General features: G+C 44.0%; 1 protein-coding gene across 4 annotated transcripts in view; it reads left to right on the top strand.

Annotated features, from left to right (window-relative positions):
* LOC125389680 (uncharacterized protein C3orf20-like) overlaps positions 1-19,910 on the top strand; it is a 71,577-nt gene that overhangs the window by 30,329 nt on the left and 21,338 nt on the right. For 3 of the 4 annotated variants that reach the window (XR_015736756.1, XR_014999799.2, XM_087902036.1), the window contains exons 10-16: positions 1,929-2,049; positions 4,060-4,188; positions 4,822-4,923; positions 9,185-9,344; positions 11,269-11,494; positions 15,513-15,807; positions 18,221-18,337. Coding sequence is in view for 1 of the 4 variants with exons in the window: in XM_087902036.1 (XP_087758162.1) it covers positions 1,929-2,049; positions 4,060-4,188; positions 4,822-4,923; positions 9,185-9,344; positions 11,269-11,494; positions 15,513-15,807; positions 18,221-18,337 (1,150 nt within the window). In the remaining 3 variants the exon portion in view is untranslated. The remainder of the gene's footprint in view (positions 1-1,928; positions 2,050-4,059; positions 4,189-4,821; positions 4,924-9,184; positions 9,345-11,268; positions 11,495-15,512; positions 15,808-18,220; positions 18,338-19,910) is intronic. The other variant, XR_015736757.1, reaches the window with a different exon arrangement.

Here is a 19,910-nt window from a genome sequence, read left to right as displayed (position 1 = left end):
TGGCTGCCGGAGCTCGCTTGGAGGCAGCTTGGCTGGGCATCTTGCAGGCCAGTGCAGGCTGCTTCCTGGGATGGTTGGGTTACACAGCAGTAGGAATGAAGAAGAAGAACCCCACTGAGTACTTTCAGGCTGCTGATTAAAATCGGGCAAGTCACGTGGCCGCATCTAGATTCCTGAGCATGGAGAAAGAGACACATGTTCTCTTGAGACATTGTACAATCTTGCCTTATATTTTGTTCCTAATAAGCTACAAAAGAAGTGTCTCTCTCTCTCTCTCTTTTGGGTCTTTTCTTCGGTTCTATTTTGAGCAGTCATTTTTCCATTACCTTGAGATGTACAAACACAAAAGATAGATGAGCAGCCGGGTATTAGTTTGCCATTGAAGGATTTTGCTGAAAACTTGTAGGGATTGGTTATTTTCTCCCTCTTGATTCTGGCCCAGATATTTTTATATTCTCACTCCTAACTCCGAATGCTATGCTGACCCCACCTGGCCTGGCCACCATCTACTATTTCAGGTGTCACATCTACCACCTGCAACTAGTCCCAAAGTTCAGACCCTGAAGTCCAACTTACATTGCTCTCTTCGTGTACATTCTGTCCCATAATGGAATACCTGAGACCATCTCTCCAGCTCCCTCCTATGAATTCTTTACTGTTCCTCCGTGTCACAGATGCTTGCTCTAGAGGTTGCTGTAGATCTCAGCTTTTACTGTTGGCCTCTTCTCAATGAGAAAACCCATTATAACGGGGCTGTTAACAGAATACTGATATTCATATATGTGTATATTATTTTTATATTTAAAATTTTTATTTATTATTTTGTGTGGATGACAGGGACACACATGTGCTGTGGCACGCATGTGGAGGTCAGAGGACAGCTTTGTAGAGTTGGTCTTTTCCTTCCACCTTTATGCAGGTTCTGGGGACCTAACCCAGTTAATCAGGTTTGCAAAATACTCCTTTTGTCTGCTGAGCCTTCTCAGCAGCCCCTAGGTCAGTGGCCATGACCCCTTTAGTGGTTGGATGACTTTTTCGCAGGGGTCACATATATCAGATATCCTGCATATCAGATATTTACATTACAATTCACAACAGTAGTAAAATTATAGTTATGAAGTAGCAACAAAAATAATTGTATGGTTGAGGGTCACCACAACATGAGGAACTGTATTAAAGGGTCGCAGCATTAGGAAGGTTGAGAATCCCTGCTCTGGATTATTCATGAATCCTTGCCCATGTCTCTGTCTCTCTCACCTCCATCCCAGTCTGAGCTATCTTCTCTCCTGAGTCATTTAAAGGGTCTGACTTTCTAAGTCTCACAGTATAGACTTTGTTCCTTATCCACCCATTTAACCACTTCTTCGATTTGCTGTTTAAATGCTTTAATGTCTCGTTGTTCATGAAGACAGAATTCATGACTTATTTTAGGATGGCAGCATATCCGGCCCAAGACTGTTAATCACTCCGGAATCTGTGATAGTCCCACTAGATTTTTGTTTTTGTGTTTGCTTTCCCTCACCCTTGAATGCCTTGCGTCTCCATATTTTTCTGTGACCTCTGGAAGCATCCATCTGCAGGGAGCATATTCCTGGATCAGTTGTCCCTGCACGATTCAATTAGCCATAGTCAAAGAATCACGGTCACATGATACGACAGAGGCCAGCAGGGCTTGCATTTGTTCCCTATTGGTGGGGGCAATGAATGGGAAAGGATGTGTATCCTAAATGGGCCGTCTGAATCCACTGAGCACTCTTGGCTCCCAAGAAGCATTGGGGCGGTAGAGTAGCCATATTCCAGCAATAGGATAAAAGTGTTCTTTTGCTCTTGAAGGCTATATGTTGGTGGCTTCCATCACCTTAGCCAAATTATTAAATCCGTGATTATTTCCTTGTTCTAAATTGGCCCCATTTCTGTCTTTGTCCTAGGAAGATCATAGCAATGATGTTTAATCAGGACGGAGGCATTCTGATCAGCAAAAAAGGAAGCATCGTAAGGGAATGGATGTGGCCTTCAAAGGGAAAAATTGACGATCCAATTGAAATTGGGGTATTGTTTTAGAATTCATTATTCTTTTCAAATGTGTGAGTGTGTGTATTCATATGTGTAAGACATGGGTGAATAGGTGTGTGTGTGTGTGTGAATGTGAATATAAAGACCATGGGGAAACACCATCCACCATCCTTGAAATGAGATCTCTCATTGGCCTGCAGCGTAACAGTGAGGATAGATTGGCTGCCTGATGATGCTCAGGGATCCCAGCTCTGCCTCCCAATGCTGGAATTCCAAGCATGAGCTACCACGTGGCAGAAGACTATTGTCACACACGGACATGGGACTGAAGTTAGTACATTTCACAATCTAAAAGGGGAAGCAGGTGAGAAATAGAACTTTTAGTGCAAGGATCCTGCTAGGTGAAAGTTAACAAATGATCTAAACTCTGAGAGCACTTGCCAAGGCTTCTGGGTTGCCATTCCGCAACTCCAGTGCCAACTTTCTAGGTTCACACATAGTTGCTGTGTGTGTGTGTGTGTGTGTGTGTGTGTGTGTGTGTGTGTGTATAAACTAAACAGACTGCAATAAAGCAGGGCCACCACGTGCAGTTGTTTAGGTGGTACACTGAACAGGTGACCTTGAGGGTACCATTTTGAGAACTGTGACGTCCAGGTAGCCACAAAGCCACTTTGATGACTGAACTTTGAAATGGTTGCAGGTATACACATCAGGTTTCTAAGACTTCACTGAGAAAGAAAATACAAGGTGTTGCATTAATTTTATGGGCCAACCAGTGAAAGGTCTCAGTAGGTAAAGGCACCTGCTGCCAAGCCCGATGAGCTGAAAACTTAGAACCTACGTGATGGAAACTGGCGAAGTTCCTGAAAGTCCTGAAAATCATTCTCTGACCACCGCATCTGGAGATGTTTATTATAAAAGTGCTTTAAAAGTAACCCTCTTGTATTCTACTCTTTTTAACACATCTACTAATCTTAAAAAAAAATCCCTCCCCTGGTTCACATCTGTGGTTCACATCACTTTTCCTGTGACTAACCCCACTGTCAGCAAGTGCAGGGAAAGTAATGTTGCATCTTTCTACACAACTGATAAAACCACACACCCCTGCATGGGAAGTAATAGTGTGTCTTTCCATACAACTTAAAAATCACACACACACACACACACACACACACACACACACGCACACACACACACGCACACACACACACACCCATAGCTCCATTTCAGATGGTATGTCTTAAAAAAGTGATGTTCATTTCTGGAAGGCTAGGGAGTAGGTCAAGGAACTACTGGGCAAGATCCTGGGTGTGACTTTCTTGATATTCTGACTTCAGGATTTCCTTATCTTTTACCTACAAAACAGATTATTCTATTATTTTTTTTATTATATTTATTATTTATTTATTATTATAAAAAAAAGTTTTGGATTACCTTAGCTGGTGCAGAGGAGGGTAACTTGTACCTAAAGAAGAGCCCTTACATTCTGGGATATAACTCTCTGCCCTTGCACACACCAACCAGTACACTATGCCGAGCTTCGTTCTCAACCCTACAGTCACCTTGTAATCTCAACTTTCTCATTCTTACCATTTATAAAACACGCTCCCACTTTAACAGCAACGTTAAGGCTTCGAAAATGTGTAAGTACCGGACAGTCATGAATCACATTTCTTGGCCTGAAAGGGAATCGTATTAAGCTTATCATGCAGGGAAAGGCTGCTGTCACTCGAGGCAGAATGAGACCTCAGAAGGACTGAACTGACCTAGGATTTCCTCAATCTAAAATGGATCCAGTCTTCTTTTCTAAGATATGACTCCATGACTTGCGAAATTCTTTCTGTCCATTCACCCCCTTTCTGTGAGTCAGTGAGCAGCGCTTGTGACACAAGACCACCTCTTGTGTCTCTGGCGTCTAAGTGGAAGCGGCCTGCAGGTAACTCTTCCTCATTTCCTTCTGTAGCATCAGGCAAACGCCCTACTTTCACCTGACTTGTAAAAGTAGATTCCACGCCCCAAAATGATCCTCCTTTCTGTTGCTTCCAGGTAAATAAACACATCACGGTGACTATTTCGGGGCGCTTCGCCGTCACCCTGATCTACAAAAGGCGTTCCCAAAGCCTGAAGCTGTCGCTGGCACCTGTCAAACACAGGCCTCCACCGTTACCTGATAAGGTGGACCAAATGTTTCTTAGACATCTTAGACAGGTGGTTTTCAACCTGTGAGTTGCATATCAGATATTTGCATTATTTCATAAGAGTAGCGAAACTACGGTTATGACGTGGCAATGAAAATAATTTTATGGTTGGGGGTCACCATAGCATGGAGAACTGTATTAAAGGTTAAGGAGGTTGCAAACCATTGACTTAGATATGGAGCCAAGTATAGTGGGGTGAGCCTATAAGTTCAGCCCTCAGGAGGCCGAGGCAGGAAGACTATGGGTTCCAGGCCAGCCTGGTCTACACAGTGAGTAACAGACTGACCACAGATGCATTAAGGAGACATTGCCTGAAAAAGAAAATAAAATTCTTTCTGTCTCCATGTCACTAAGTAGTAGTAGAGCCTGAGGGAATTCTGATCAAACTTTAGGAACTTGAAAAATCTGGAGTGTGTTTATGTGAACAGTGCAGTTATTAAAAGAAAGCCTAGGAACATGTGCGGGAGCTAAGTTTTACTTTGTAGAATTACTACAAACATTCTGAATATCCTGGATTGGCATGAATTTCTATAATTCACAATGCTGAGCTGTCTTGCTGCCCTGGGTGTCATTAGCCATAGCTTCTGAAAAAGGCTCCTCTCTCTCCCAGTTGTTCCCTGATATCAACTCCGCTTCCCAGGACGCTAAGGAAATGTTGGCGACCTACAAAAAGAAATGCAGGATGCAAGAGTTCATGTCCCAGATCAGAGATGTAAGTGCCAAGCTGTTGCTTCCATCTGGCTGGCTGGAGAAAGGGGGTGGGGGCTTTTATTTTTCATGTTATTCTAGTGACTTCCAGTTCCAACATAGACAGGAGTTGTCTGAGAAAGCCAGGGGGTGCTAGGTGGTCTCTGTCTCAGATGGGGAATACTCAGTTCATGCTTTCTGATTGGCCCAGGCATCTGTAGCTCCTCCCACCTACAGCTTGTTTAGTGTTTGACTCAAGTTGCCAAAGCTTGGACAGGTAAGCTCTGTACTCCTGGTTAATATAAATTATGACTAGGAATGGTGTTCATTTTATTTATGAATGAACTGAAGCTAGGAATGGTGTTTGTTTTATTTATGAATGAACTGAAGCTGGAATGGTGTTCATGTTATTTATGAATGAACTGAAGCTGGAATGGTGTTCATGTTATTTATGAATGAACCAAAGCTGGGAATGGTGTTCATGTTATTTATGAATGAACCGAAATTGGAATGGTGTTCATTTTATTTATGAATGAACTGAAACTGGGAATGGTGTTCATTTTATTTATGCATGAACTGAAACATGCTAATAGTGGCTTCTTTCTCATAGGAGGGCCTTCAGAGTCTACGGCCCTTCCATGCTCATAAAATTTTTAACTGTGGGGGAAGTGAAGTACAGGCAGCAGGTTCATATCCAAGAAAAAAAAAACCTTATGTATCTATTAAAAGATTGAAAGGACACATGTCTAACATTCAATATTGAATATATTACTTATAAGATTTATAAATGTTTTGCTTACATACAAAACCACACACACATGCGCACACACATGCGCGCACACACACACACACACGTAGAATGTCTGTGCCTGATGCCTGTGGAGGCAAGAAGAAGACATTGCATCCCTCAGAAGTAGAGTTACAAAAGACAGCTGTGAGCATCCGTGTAGACATGGATACTGGGAACCAAACCTGGCTCCTCAGCAAGAGCAGCATGTGTTCTAACTGCCGAGTCATCTCTCCAGCATCAAACCAATAAGAACGAGAGCTTGGCGAAGTCTGTAATATTAGTACAGAAATCAAGTCAACAAAAAATTTAAAAAACGGCACTGTTAAAGGGCTGAAGTTTTTTGTTATTATTATTTTGGCTTTTTAAATTTTGTCTTTTGTGGGCCAGTGATTGGACTCAGAGCCTCGCACAGGTCAAGCCAGGACTCCACCTCAGAGTGGCATCCTAAGGCAGTGCCTAGTTCTGAAGGTTGGAGAGCTATTGTTTATGCTCTTCCCTGGCGTGAAATTAGTCACGGTCCACAACCTTGAGGAAGAACGGGCTCTGTACGTAGAAGCCTTCCTGTGTTTTCTTCCTCAGGATGGAGACAGTCACCTGACATGTTCACAGTTGGTTCAAAGTGACCACGGAGTCCCCTGTAACTCCTGACGCCACTCTGGTCATCGGCAGTTTCCCACTTGCTCCTTCCCTTAAAGAAAAGTTCAAGGTTAATCCAGCAGGAATAATGATTAACTTCTCAATGGTGACAGTCTCTGTTCACTTTTGAGATATGATTCTTTTAATGTTTTAAGTGTTTTGTTTTTTTCTCATTTGTATGGTATTTTTAAGAAAAGAATATTGAGACATGCATGGCATTCTCAGAGAAGATCTTCTCTTCTCTTCTCTCCTCTCCTCTCCTCCCCTTCCCTCCTCCTCCTCCTCCTCCTCTTCTTCTTCCTCTCTCTCTCTCTCTCTCTCTCTCTCTCTCTCTCTGTTGGTTTTTGAGACAGGATTTCTCTGTGTAACAATACTGGCTGTCCTGGAACTCGCTTTGTAGACTCGCCTGCCTCTGCCTCCCGAGTGCTGGGATTCAAGGCGTGCACCACCACCACCCAGGGCATACTTTCTCCTTTTGCCTCTGCCTTTTCGAAGTTTATTTCCCACAGATGGTGCTCAGGCTGTGAATTAGCACGTGTGGTCAACTCCATTCAGTGTCTTTGCTAGCAAATTGTGTTTTCAGCAAGGATGAAAGAATTTTCCACCAACGTACGCTATGGAGGGTTTGGAGGGAGGAAAGGGGAGAGGGAAATGTAAATTATAACCATAAAAAGTAAGTCTTGTAAAATGAGGGGAAGGAGGGGAGGATGAATAGAGGAAGGGAGGGAGGGAGGAAGACTTCTGAGGACAGTCACAGGTCAGGATAACAGTTCAGTAAAGAGAAGTGAGAAGATGCAAGGGAAAGCTTGAAGCAGCAAGTCTGAGGATCCTTTTCATATCCAAGAGATTTTTGTGTCTAGAAAAACATAATCATTTGATTTGAGATTTAAAATTAATTTTTTTTAGAGCTACCTATTAAAAACGCCAGGGGTTGTGGTGCCCGGTTCTAATTATAGCACATGAGAGGTTGAAACAGAATCTTTGTGGGAGACCGGCTTGGATCTAAGGAACTTAATCTCAAAACAGTCTTAAAAAATTTGTTCAAAATGGGCCAAGCAGTGGTGGCGCACGCCTTTAATCCCAGCACTCAGGAGGCAGAGGCAGGTGGATCTCTGTGAGTTCGAGGCCAGCCAGGTCTACAGACTGAGTTCCAGCACAGGCTCCAAAGCTACAGAGAAACCCAGTATCCAAAAAATTTTTTACATATTTTGAAGTATATTTATAATTTTAATGTATTTCATTCTCCTTTAAGTACTTCAAATGCACATTCATAACCCTAATAAGCAAAATATTTTCAGGTTCTTAACAATTTACCGAGAACGTTAATTAAATTAAGGGATTCTCAAGTTCTCTTCATATTTCAGTTATGTTTGAACTTAGTCATTTTATGTAAAACTTTTAAACTTAATTTTCACAAGTCTATATCAATGCGTCCAACATAAAAGGAAAACTCAAGGGGAATATCTAAGATTTTATTCTCTCTCTCTCTCTCTTTCATTCTTTTTCTGTTTTTCTAGACAGGGTTTGTGCCGCCTTGGCTGTCCTGGAACTCACTATGTAGTCCAGGCTGTCCTCGAACTCACAGAGATCTGCCTGCCTTTCCTCCTGAGTGCTGGGACTAAACGTGTGAGCCACAACACCCAGCTTTAGGTTTCCTTAACTGATCAAAACCTTCAGATTTCCTGAGCTGAGAGAGAATCCAGCTGTTAAGAGCACCTGTTGCTCTTGCAGAGAACCAGAGTTTGGCTCCCATTACCCACATGGTAGCTCTCAGCCATCCATAACCCCACACCCCCCTTCTGACCACTGCAGGCACAGGACATACATGCGGTAGACATACATGCACACAGCAAGACACGCTTCCGCAAAAGGTAATAAAATAAATCGAAAAAATTAAATGTAGAAAATTTTCAGATTTCCAATATAATGAATCTAAGAGATGATCCAATGACAGAAAATACATTCATGTTATTCGTGTATTAAAACCTCAGTAACATGAGGTAAATATACTTTATTTACCCGTTTCTGAGGTTGAGATTAGGTTGTAACATTCATAGTTTAGGTGATTATATCAAAGCCACTGATGTTTAAGTCCTTTTTGGAATCATTAAAACAAGGAAGTTCGAGTCTATGCCTGTCAGATGGGGTTGACTTTTCAAACTGAAGTATCAGCTTCATTGCCTGATTTCTATAGAGAAAATTCTTCAAAATGCTCTCCGTCTACTTCGTCAGCCTTGACATGGCTCCCTGACTCCTCTGACCCTTCAGATTCCTCCTGCTTCATGCCCGTCTTCATCTGACTTTGCATAGTGCAAAAACTGAGAGCACAAATATATAATGATATGTACCTTTACACGTAAATGTTCAATACATAGTTAATGAATATTCATAACTTTACGTATAGTTCATGAATATTTATAAGCTCTGCCACTGCTAAGGGGAAGTCAGTGCACTTAAACATTGAACTCCCTGCTTATAACTCGTGTGCTCTGACATGGTCTCTGCTGTGGTGTGACTGTCAGCCTGCCAAGGTTTTCCACTGATCTGTAGATCCTGGAGGATAGGAAAACAGACTTCTCTCTCTTATCATGATAACATAACCTTTGTAAGTATATATTTCAGTGGCATTAAGTATAGTCCCCAAAGAATATGCTATCATGTGTGACTTGAACCCACGTTTCCGGCACATTGCTGGGTTATAAATAGCACTTAGTAAACGCTCGTTGGATAGTCTGATTACAGAGTGAATGGGTTGATGGATGGAGGATTGATGTTTGCTGGCCACACAGCAAGCAGTCTCCCTCACATATGTGTATGTATACACAGATATCAATGTGTATATTTATCTTCTCATTTAAAGGCTTCAAAGTTAGCAGACCCGGTGGACACAGACCCTGATGATCCAGGAGCGGACATAAGCCTTATGCATGACCTTGCAACATCCATCGAACTAATCAGAATACAGAAGAAGGTTAAGCATATCCTCCTTCACTGGCTGAACTACTACAGATCCACATTGGGTAAGTCCTGGAATCCATTGCGTCATGATCCATTGCTCCACAGGCCATGTTTCACAATCCATGTCCCACAATCCATTGCTCTATGATCCATGTTCCACAATCCATGTTCCACAATCCACGCTCCACAATCCACGTTCCACAATCCATGCTCCTCAATCCACGTTCCACAATCCAGTGCTCTACAATCCACGCTCCACAATCCAAGTTCCACAATTCAGTGCTCTACAATCCACGCTCCACAATCCACGTTCCACAATCCAGTGCTCTACAATCCATGCTCCACAATCCATGTTCCACAATCTATTGCTTCACAATCCATGTTCCACAATCTATTGCTCCACAATCCATGTTCCACAATCCATTGCTCCACAATCCGTTGCCTCACAATCCATTGCTCCACAATCCATGGTCCGCATGACCAACTGTTCTGATTTCTAGGAAAACCAACCTTTAAACACCTGCCCCACTGAGGATCCAAGGTTGTCGGTTTGTAACTGAGAATGATACAAATAAAGCTTCTGATCATGAAGCCTGGTGATGGCTTGCAGCAGGAAAACACAATGTAATTTTTAATTTTGTCTGCTTTTTTGGAGAGGAAAATCTCAGTCACTGCTGTGTTTTCATAGGGAGAGCTCATACCTTCAAGTTCAATTCTTAGTCTCCGTACTAAAATGTCAGTCTTTGTGTATATTGTTTGATCACTTATGCTGAGACAGGGTCTCATACTCAAATCTTCTTCTATTGAATGTGCATCAACTCATGGCTGGTATTGATTAGAACTTATCATGATCTTAGATGGTGGATGGTGAGGAAACATAATTTCTTCTCATTATTCCTGGAAGTTGGGTTCTATCCTCTCCACAAATACTAGGTCAGTGTGTTGGTTATTTTTCTTATCTCTGTGGCCATAGACCTAACAAATAACAACTTACAGGAAGGATTTACCTTGGTTCATGGTTTGAGAGGTTAGAGTCCACCGTGATAGGGAAGGCTCATCCTGGCTAGAACCCATGGGTGGGGCTCCCTACATCTCAGTGGATACGGAAGTAGAAAGAGGAGATGTTAGCACTTAGCTGATTTCCTCTGTTTTCCATTTTTTATGGAATCATTCAGGGTAGGTCTTCCCCCTTCAGCTAAACCTCTCTGGAAATGTCCTAAAAAACATCCAAGTAAGTTCTGAGCTCTTTGGTAAAGAATGCCCAGAGGCGTGTTTTCTGGCTAGTTCCAAATCCAGTCAAGTTAACAGTGAAGATTTAATCATCTAATGACTGTTGTTTGAGAATTCTCTGTTCTCTGTTTCTCAGTGTAGCCCTGGCTGCCCTGGAACTCACTATGTAGACCAGGCTGACCTCAAACTCATAGAGATTCTCCTGCCTCTGCCTTTTGAGTGCTGGGATCAAAGGTGGTGCACAGGATTTCTCTGTGTAGCCCTGTCTGTCCTGGAACTTGCTCTGTATACCAGGCTGGCCTTGAATTCAGAGATTCACCTGCTGGGATTAGAGGCATGTGCCACCACCGCCTGGCACAAATGAACCTTTTGAAGGGCACACTTCATACCTATAGAACCTTCCATTCAAACCCCATGGATATCAAAGGTTGCATTATGAGGATATTATTTGAGTAGGGTTATATATTTTAAATACATGGCTCATTCCCTGGCACCAGGTAAAGACAAACTCCTCTGGGTTGTATTTGTTGATGACCTAGATATCTTCCTTGCCTTCAACACTCATGCTATGCTTCATCAGAGAAGACAAGAGGTCCCCACGACAGGGGTGGTGGTGTCGTCAATAGAGAGGAGAATTTCCTATGTGACAAAGAAATATCCCAGCCGTGGCACCCAATAGAATGTCTCCAGCTCAGCCTCCAGGCGCTGCTGTCCTCCTGGAGATGTTTAGTGGACTATGTCCTGTTCTCATTCCAGGCCTGGAGTCCCCGCACGTCTGCCGACTGCCCCCGTTTGCAAAGAAAGCGGTCAGGAAACCCAAGGTGTCGTTTGCAATACCTGCTCTGACTCAAAGTGCAAAGGAAGTGGATTGGTACAAGGAGTATCTCCGGTACAGAAATAACTTCCTGACCCTGAAAGATTTCTTCAAGCCTTCCCCTTACCACTACATCCACAGGACCTCAACCGTCAGCCCGTATTCCCGGTAACCAGCCTCCCTTATTTTTGCCGCCTGACATCTGGCTCAGGCTTGAGAGCCATTAGATCAGTGGTTCTCAGCCTTCCTAATGCTGCAACCTTTGAATACAGTCCCTTGTGCTGTGGTGACCCCCAGCCATCAAATGATTCCGTTGCTACTCCATAATTCTAATTGTGCTACTGTTATGAAGTGTAATGTAAAACCTGATATGCAGGATATCTGGGATATGACCCCCCCACCTCCCCAGAGGGATCATAACCCACAGGTTGAAAGCCACTGCATTAGGTCAGCCTTACTTTCAGCTCTTTCATGTTGGCCCAGTAGGGCCCTCTAGGTGGTTTAATGTCTCGCCTGCAGGCTGGGTTAGGGATTACCACCCGCAGGCTGCTTTACCGGTCTTTCTCACAGAGGTGGAAAGGTCTCATCGATGCAGTTTAGGAGAGAAAGGGTTTATTCTCATACACAACTTTAGGAGCTACCCCTCCACCATGGCAGGGAAGGCACAGCAGGGGGTGTGGGCCAGTCTTTGGCGGGGGCTTTTCCACATCTCGGTGCATCAGGAAGCAAAGAAAATTTAATCAGAAGTAGGGCCAGCCTATAACCTTTGATGCCCTACCCCGAACAACCCAGCCGGCCCGCATCCCCAAACATGTTACCAGCTGCAGACCTGGAGCCTAACACATATCAAGACTGTGAGGAACGTTTCATATCTAAACCATAATACGTACTTCTTAATGACAATCCTAAAGCTGGGCTCCACTTCCACGCGTAGATTCAAACCCCCAAGCTCTCCTCTGCTTTCTAATATGGTTTCTCATTTAGCAGCGGAATTTGAACGACTCGGGAACCAAGTCTTACTTTGTCTTCTTCACCAGTTTGGACAAACACGTGTTTAGAAACTAGCTGTGCTGCTCACCCGTCTTGCCCGTCGTCGGCACGTGTGGCATGCGTGCCCGTTTACTTTTCCTCCTTTGCCAGCTCTCCCAGGGAACTGTGGCCCTGTTTCGTTCATCAGCACAGAAGGAGCCTTGTTCTTCAGGCCTCTGAGTCTCTGGGCAGGCGGAGGTTGGGGCTTTGAGAAGGTTCTAGGCTGGCTCTGCTCTGATGCCGTTTTCTTTGCTTCCTGATTCTTCAAGATGAGAACACGCCACCACCAGAGCTAAACAGGGGCACTTGACACCAGGTAGAGAAGTCTGTGGTGTCAGCTCCAGCTGGATCTAGATAGCATGGGAAATGAGCGGCTTGGTCCCTTTAACTGGGTAGAAACCTCGGAAGCCAGGGAAGGTTCGGCCTCTTTGCGCATGCGCTGCAAACCACCTCCGCACACACTTGGCGAGACCCCAGCTTAAAACTGTTCCAATAACATTTAAAAAGAAAACAGCTCAAAAGAAAACCCATAAGTACGATAAGAATGTGTTTTGTGCATTTCTAATATTAATGGATTTTCAGTTTTTATTATTTTTAAAACTAAAACATTATTTCATTTTTCTCCTTCCCTTTTCTCCCTCCCATGTACGCTCATCTTGCTAAACATATAAATACAACCTGCTCAGCCAATTTCATGTTACTTGTATATAGATAATTTCAGGGTGACCACTTGGTATTGGACAACCAATTAGGGATGTCATCTCTGGAACAGACTATGACCTCCACCCTCGGCATTTCCTAGTTTCCTGGAGTTCTTTGTTGAGGGCTTGGGGCCCCATGCACCCCCCCTTCTATGTTAGCAAATCTGCTGTCACACTTCCTCAGGTCTTGTCTAAGCCGCCTTGTTGCTAAGGTATCATGGGCGAACGCCTCCCTGTGGTTTCTAGGAGACGAATCTCACAGCAGCTTTCCTACGGTCTCCTCTTCCAGTCTTTCTGCCCCCTCTTCAGTGATATCCTCTGAGCCTAAGCTGCGGGAGTTGTGTTAGACAGAGACAGATCATCCCGGGCTTGGTACCCCATGGTTACCCCATTGTCTCTTGTTCTTTGCATTTTGACTGTTTACGGTTTTCTGTAACAGTTTCATTTTGGATTTTGTTGTTGTTGTTTGAGATAGGGTTTCTCGGTGTAACAGCCTTCTTGTCACTCTGTAGACCAGGCTGGGCTTGAACTCACAGAGATCCACCTGCCTCTGCCACCCACCCCCCACCCCCCACCCCCGCCACCAAGTGCTGGGATTAAAGGCGTGTGCCACCACAGCCTGGCTCATTTTGCTACAAGAAGGTTTTTTGGTGAAAGGTTGAGCATTTGAAGCCTTGCCATCGTACCTCATTGATGCTGTGACATAAAGTGGTACCTTGAGACGGCTGGTCACGCACTTGACTGACCGCAGCTGTTACCAGTCACTTCCAGGTGTGTGGCTGGATGCAATCAAAGAGGGCAGGACTCGGCTGACAGCCTCCAACGGTCCAGTCTTCAGGAAGAGATGGTGTGGAGCGTGAATACATAGAAGAATAGCAATAACATGTTAACAGAACAGTATAGCTAGAATGGGAGACATACTGAGGAAGGAGAGTAGTTTAGACAGGGAGAACATGTGTGTGTGTGTGTGTGTGTGTGTGTGTGCGTGTGCTACTTTTCTATTGCTGTGAGACAATACTATGATCAAAATCAACTTAAGGAAAAAGAGTCTGTTTTGCTGTACTGTTTTAGTAGCCTAGAGCCCAGGAATGGTGGGGAAGTCAAGGCATGCGTGCCAGCAGGAGCAGGACGTCGGCTGATCACATTTCATATGAACACAGGAAGCATCTAGAACTAACAGGACGTGAGGCAAAGCTATAAGCCTGCAAAGCCTGCCTCTAGTGGTCTATTTCCTCTAAGAAGACTCTACTTCCTGAAGGTTCCATAACCTCAGGCACACTGCAAATGGGAACCAAGTGCGTGAATGTGTGAGCCTATGGGCAAAGTTGGGCTGAGGCCAACTTGAATGCATAGTAGCTTTCTTGAAAGGTGTTGGCGTGTTAAGAATCTGTTAAGAAATATCCAGGAGTCAGTGGGCAGCCAGACCTGTTCAAATGGCCATCTTAAAGTCTTGGTTTGCCCTGTAGGGCTTAGGCTGCAAAACACCAATGTACATAAAATAAATAAATGTAAAATATTTTTCGAGACAGGGTTTCTCTGTAGCTTTGGAGCCCATCCTGGAACTAGCTCTTGTAGACCAGGCTGGCCTCGAACTCAGAGATCCACCTGCCTCTGCCTCCTGAGTGCTGGGATTAAAAGCGAGCGCCACCATCACCACCTGGCTTAATTGGCTTTCTTAATTGGGGGCTTGCTCACAGTTTTAGGTTAGCCCATGATTATCACGGCAGGGAGCAGACAGGCATGGTGCTGGAGCAGTAGCTGAGAGCTTCACACCCTGATCCACAGACAGCAGGCAAGGGGTGCTGGCGTGGGTTTTGGAAGCCTCAAAGCCTACCCCCATCGACACACCGCCTCCAGCAAGGCCACGTTTACACTGATAAGGCTATCCTTTCCACTTCATTTACAGCTTCTAAAATAGTTCCACTCCCTGGAGACTATTCAAACTCAAATATGTGAGCCTCTGGGATCACTCTCTTTGAATCCCCAAAGTCTATTCATAGACAGAATACCTAACTCAGAAGTAGGTTATCGGAATGGCATCTTCAGGAACCAATGAGATGGCAGGACTAGGGCGGGAAACAGACATACAAGGTCAGGTTCCAACTCCGTTATTTATGTTTGTGGAGTTTGGGTCAAATTATTGACGTTTTAGAACCTCATTTTTCTTACTGTCTGCCCTCTGTTAAGCTATAAGAGAGGAAAAGCAAGTGTCTCGCCCAGCCTTGAGTGCATTCTTCCTGCACGTGTTAAACTGCAGTCAACACTGACCTTACACTACTGGCCACAAAGTGTAATGTTTGGCCTGCAGAGCTCAAAGGCTTACATTTGTTTGTTTGTTTGTTTAGCATATTAACAGATGCTGTCCAAACGCTTTACCAACACACCTACCCGTGACTTGGGATTCACTTTCTGCCCTTTCAGCTCTTGAACCTGACTCCTACCCATTCTGTTTCCAGGTTTTCTCTTCTCGCTAAAGGGAAGGATTTGTGGTTTTCTTCCCAGCTGGCTTGTCCTGTGGTCCTGAGGAAGACGATGTGTGGGGAGGATGGGGACATATGCAGGTGCAGCTGTCACACCATCCCCGAAGTGACAGACCTAGAGTATGACCACCTCATCGGCAAACAGCTCTCCCGTACGGATCAGATCATTATCGTCTGCGTGTCCTCAGCTGAGAGGGAGGACAAGACGATAGAGGAAGTGACCGACCTGTACAAGGAGATGAACAAATCCAGAAACATGCCGTGCATTCAGGTGAGCGTCCCACGGTCAGAGTGCGGGGTATGTTTGCTTGTGTGTATCCTTGTAAGATATCCCCTCGGGCACATCGAGGATCATAGAAGGACTTTTGGCTCCCCATCTTTGTCTTCTGGCATTACAATACATTTGTAGATCAAAGGTTGTGAATCTTAGTGGTGCCGCTCTGGTTTGGGTATGCTTTTTCTCCCAACAAGAGTGCTAGAAACTTAAAGAGAAAGGGCCTGGTGGAGGCGATTGCATCCTAGGGGCACAATCCCTAGAAAGGTAAGTGCTTTTCTTCTGGAATTTTCTAGGGCTCACAGGGCCATATTAGTTCTTGTGAAAACGAGTTGTTATAGAATTAGACCACCTCATGCATTTGGTTCCTTCTGCAGGCAGACATTTCCCCCTATATTTCTCTATTATGTTGTAAGGCAGCCAGGGAGAGACCCCCTCCTCAGAGAGCGCCTACAATCATGAGCCAAATAAACAACTTGAAAAAAAAAAAAGACATACTTTACCTAGTGTCAGATATTTTGTTATGGCAAGACAAAATGGGTTAAAACAGGTAGTATTATGGACTATGTACAGTACCTATGTATTACCACTCAGATGAAGATATAGAATATTTCCAGGCCTAAAAAAAAACTCTTCTCTTTCCCGTCTCTTCCCAGTAAATAATCCATTAAACTAGCCAAGCCCAGGCAATCATATTCCTATTCCTTTGTTTGCATAAATTAGTTTTATCCTTTCTAGAAGATCATTGTACGCTTTAAAAAAAAATCTCAAGGTATAACTTCCTCTGCCAGAAGATAGGAACAGTGAAAACTATCCATCTGCCAATATTCTCCCATTCTGTGTCTGTGGCAGGCATCACTAATCCATCCATCCATCTGCCAATATCTTTCCATTTTGTCTGTGGTAAACATCATTAATCTACCCATCTGCCAATATCTTCCCATTCTGTGTCTGTGGCAGACATCACGAATCCATCCATCCATCCATCCATCTTCCAATATCTTCCCAATCTGTCTGGGGCAGATATCACTAAACCATTTATCTATCTGCCAGTATCCTCCCATTCTGTTTGTGACAGACATCACTAATCCATCTTTCTCCTAAGCAGTGCCTAGTCTGGATGCTATACTCTTTTCTACTCCAGGCAGTTACTGCCAATTGTTCTTAGTAGCCTTGTGTGAAACCTCGTCAATTCTTACTGGCTATCATTGTAACTGTCTCCTCCCACACATGGCCCTTCTTTTCCATCCCCCTGCTTCTGCTCATTGGAGGCCTTTGTCATCTCCTCTGTTGGCTCTGACTGGTTTTACTGTTTCTAGTCTTTCCTAGTTCTTACAGGGACTTATCCCCTTCCTTCTCTAAGGCGTGGTTCCCAACCTTCCTAGCGCTTCAACCCTTTAATACAGTTCCTCGAGTTGCCTTGACCCCCAACGATAACATTATTTTGTTGCTACTTCATAGCTGTGATTTTGCTACTGTTACGGTCTGTGAGCAGGTATTTGATATGCAGACCCCAGATCTGGCTCACTGCTGAAGAACTCCCCTGTGGATGCAGTTCAGCTTCCTCCTGCGTGACCCCCAGGCTAACCCCAGAACTGTTCTTAGGGGATGACTCAGACACTCAGGGCTGGCTCTTGAGTGGGCTGACCCTGCAAAAGCCAAAGACCCGGACCCTGTGAAAGCACTCACTGCTTCTGTTGAGTTGTCTTTGGGGTGCTGCCCTCCGTGTTTCCTGAACAGCTTCTGGAAAGTGCGTCATTCTTCGCTACAGGTCCAGGGGCCTTGTGTGGAACCCAGTAGGAAAACCACCTCTCTGAATGAGAAACTAGAAGGCTTTTCTTCCCACGAGGATTTCCTTTTTTGTTTTGTTGTTGTTGTTTTTTCTCCCCAGTTACAGAATGACTGGTGGTCACCTGGGCTTCTCCTTTGCCTTGGCTTTTACATTCAGGGTAAAGTTCAAGGTTGCATGGTAACAAACAGGTGAAAGGGTACAGACTGCCAGGTGTGCGGCTCAGGCCTTCAATGCACAGCAAGCGTCTAGGTATTTCTACTGGAGTGGGGCAGGCAGAGTCTAGAATTTTGGGCTTGAGGACGTGAATGCTGTTGAACGAAGCAAAAGGTCTTTAGGTTATGTTTTACTATGGTAGAGTAGTGCAGGCTTTTGATTCCAGAACGCAGGAGGTGGGTAGAGCTGTGTGAGTTCAAGGCCACCTGGTCTACGTAGTGAGTTTGAGGCTAGCTGGGGAGGCATAGTAAGATCCTGTCTCAAGAACAAAACAAAACCTAAAAAAAACTTAAAAAGCAAAATAGATAAATAATAAAACCTAAAAAGCAAAAACAACCAAACAAAACAGAGCAAGCAACAATAAAACCTACAGCCAACCTCTCTCCCTCTTCTCTTTTCCTGTAGAGTCATTTGGATTCTTTTCGGTTGCTCAAATACGATGTCACATCAGCGTCTAAGTTTATGAAACCTGGTTGCCCACTCCTAGTTCGAAGACACAATCTCACCCCGGGAATTTTTTTGGTACGTGTGTGAGATACATAACTCTGAACCACCCGCTGACTATGTGGATTTCCTGACTCACAGAGCACTCAGGACCAATAGCAGGCTAAAGAGAAAGCAGAAATAGTTCCGCTGGAATACTTGTAATAGCGCTGAGCGTAGCCCTACTTGAGTGCTTGCTTATTCTGACTGCTACTTCGATGAAGTTAGAAATGAGGCCCTCTTAAAATTGAGGGGTCAAATCATCCCCCTTGTGAGTTGATATGGAGATGACTGAAGTGACTTAAAGTCAGTTCTTGCCTTTAAGAAGTTTATGTAAATTGGCCTGTGGTGGCACATACCTTTAATCCCAGCACTAGGGAGGCAGAGGCAGGAGGATCTCTGTGAGTTCGAGGCCAACCTGGTCTACAGAGCGAGTTCCAGGACAGGCTCCAAAGCTACAGAGAAACCCTGTCTCAAAAAAACAAAAAAGAAGCTTATGTAAGGGGGCTGGAGAGATGGCAGAGAAGTTGAGAGCACTGGCTGCTGCTCTTCCTGAGGTTCTAAATTCTATTCCCAGCAACCACATGGTGACTCACAACCATCAATAATGGGATCTGGTGCCCTCTTCTGGTGTGGAGGTATACATGCAGGCAGAACACTGAATACACCATTAATAAATCTTTTTTAAAAAGCCTATGTAATAAGACAGCTGAGGAAATAAGGATATAAAAATTTATATAAGGATATATAAAATCAAGTAGAATAATTGCATGAGTAAGACAGCCTTGTGAGGTAAAGTATGAACTTTGAAAGCAGACTGAGTTCCAACCTGGGTTTCAATTCTTGCCTGTGTGACCTCAGGCAGATTACTCCACATCTCGTACAGAAGGGAGTGGTTGATAAACACATTTTCATAGCTTTATCTAAGGGAATGCAATATATTACTTTTCTTGTGTGATAAAAGACATGAACTAATTATCTTGTGTTTTTAAAGAAAGGATAATGAATTCATAAGATTACTAGAAAGATCCAGCAAAGCAATTAAGCCTGGTCAGCTCCTGGCACAATATGGGCATCTAATAAATGTTAATCCCGCTGTTGGGTTGTCTGTCATCATGGATTAAGTTTGACTTCTATAGCAAACAATCATCTGAACAAGGCATGGTGGCACATACCTTCTATCCTAGCACTGTGGAGGAGGCAGAGGCACTTGGGTCTTGATGAGTTTGAGGTTCTACAGAGTGAGTTCCAGGATAGTCAAGCAACCCTGTCTTGAAAAATTAAAAAAAAGAAAAAAAGGAAAAAGAAAATGAAAAGGAACCTTTTCATTAAAAAACAAACCAAACAAAACCTCTCTAGATGATTTTCATGAGAAGCCACAACCTGGATTGTCTTTTACCCTTCTTCATTTCAGACAAACTCAACAATTCATCTCTAGTCAATAGATGCGGACCAGTGAAGCACAGCTTTATAATACAAAGCTGTGTTTTAGAAACACTAAAGAGCCAGGCATGGTGGCGCACACCTTTAACCCTAGCACTTAGGAGGCAGAAGCAGGTAGATCTCTGTGAGTTTGAGGCCAGGCTGGTCTACATAATGAGACTCTGTCTCA

Source organism: Myodes glareolus, chromosome 26 (genome assembly GCF_982192425.1).
Source record: "Myodes glareolus chromosome 26, mMyoGla1.1, whole genome shotgun sequence".
Lineage (NCBI taxonomy): Eukaryota > Metazoa > Chordata > Mammalia > Rodentia > Cricetidae > Myodes > Myodes glareolus.
This window is presented reverse-complemented; position numbering and strand designations above follow the sequence as displayed.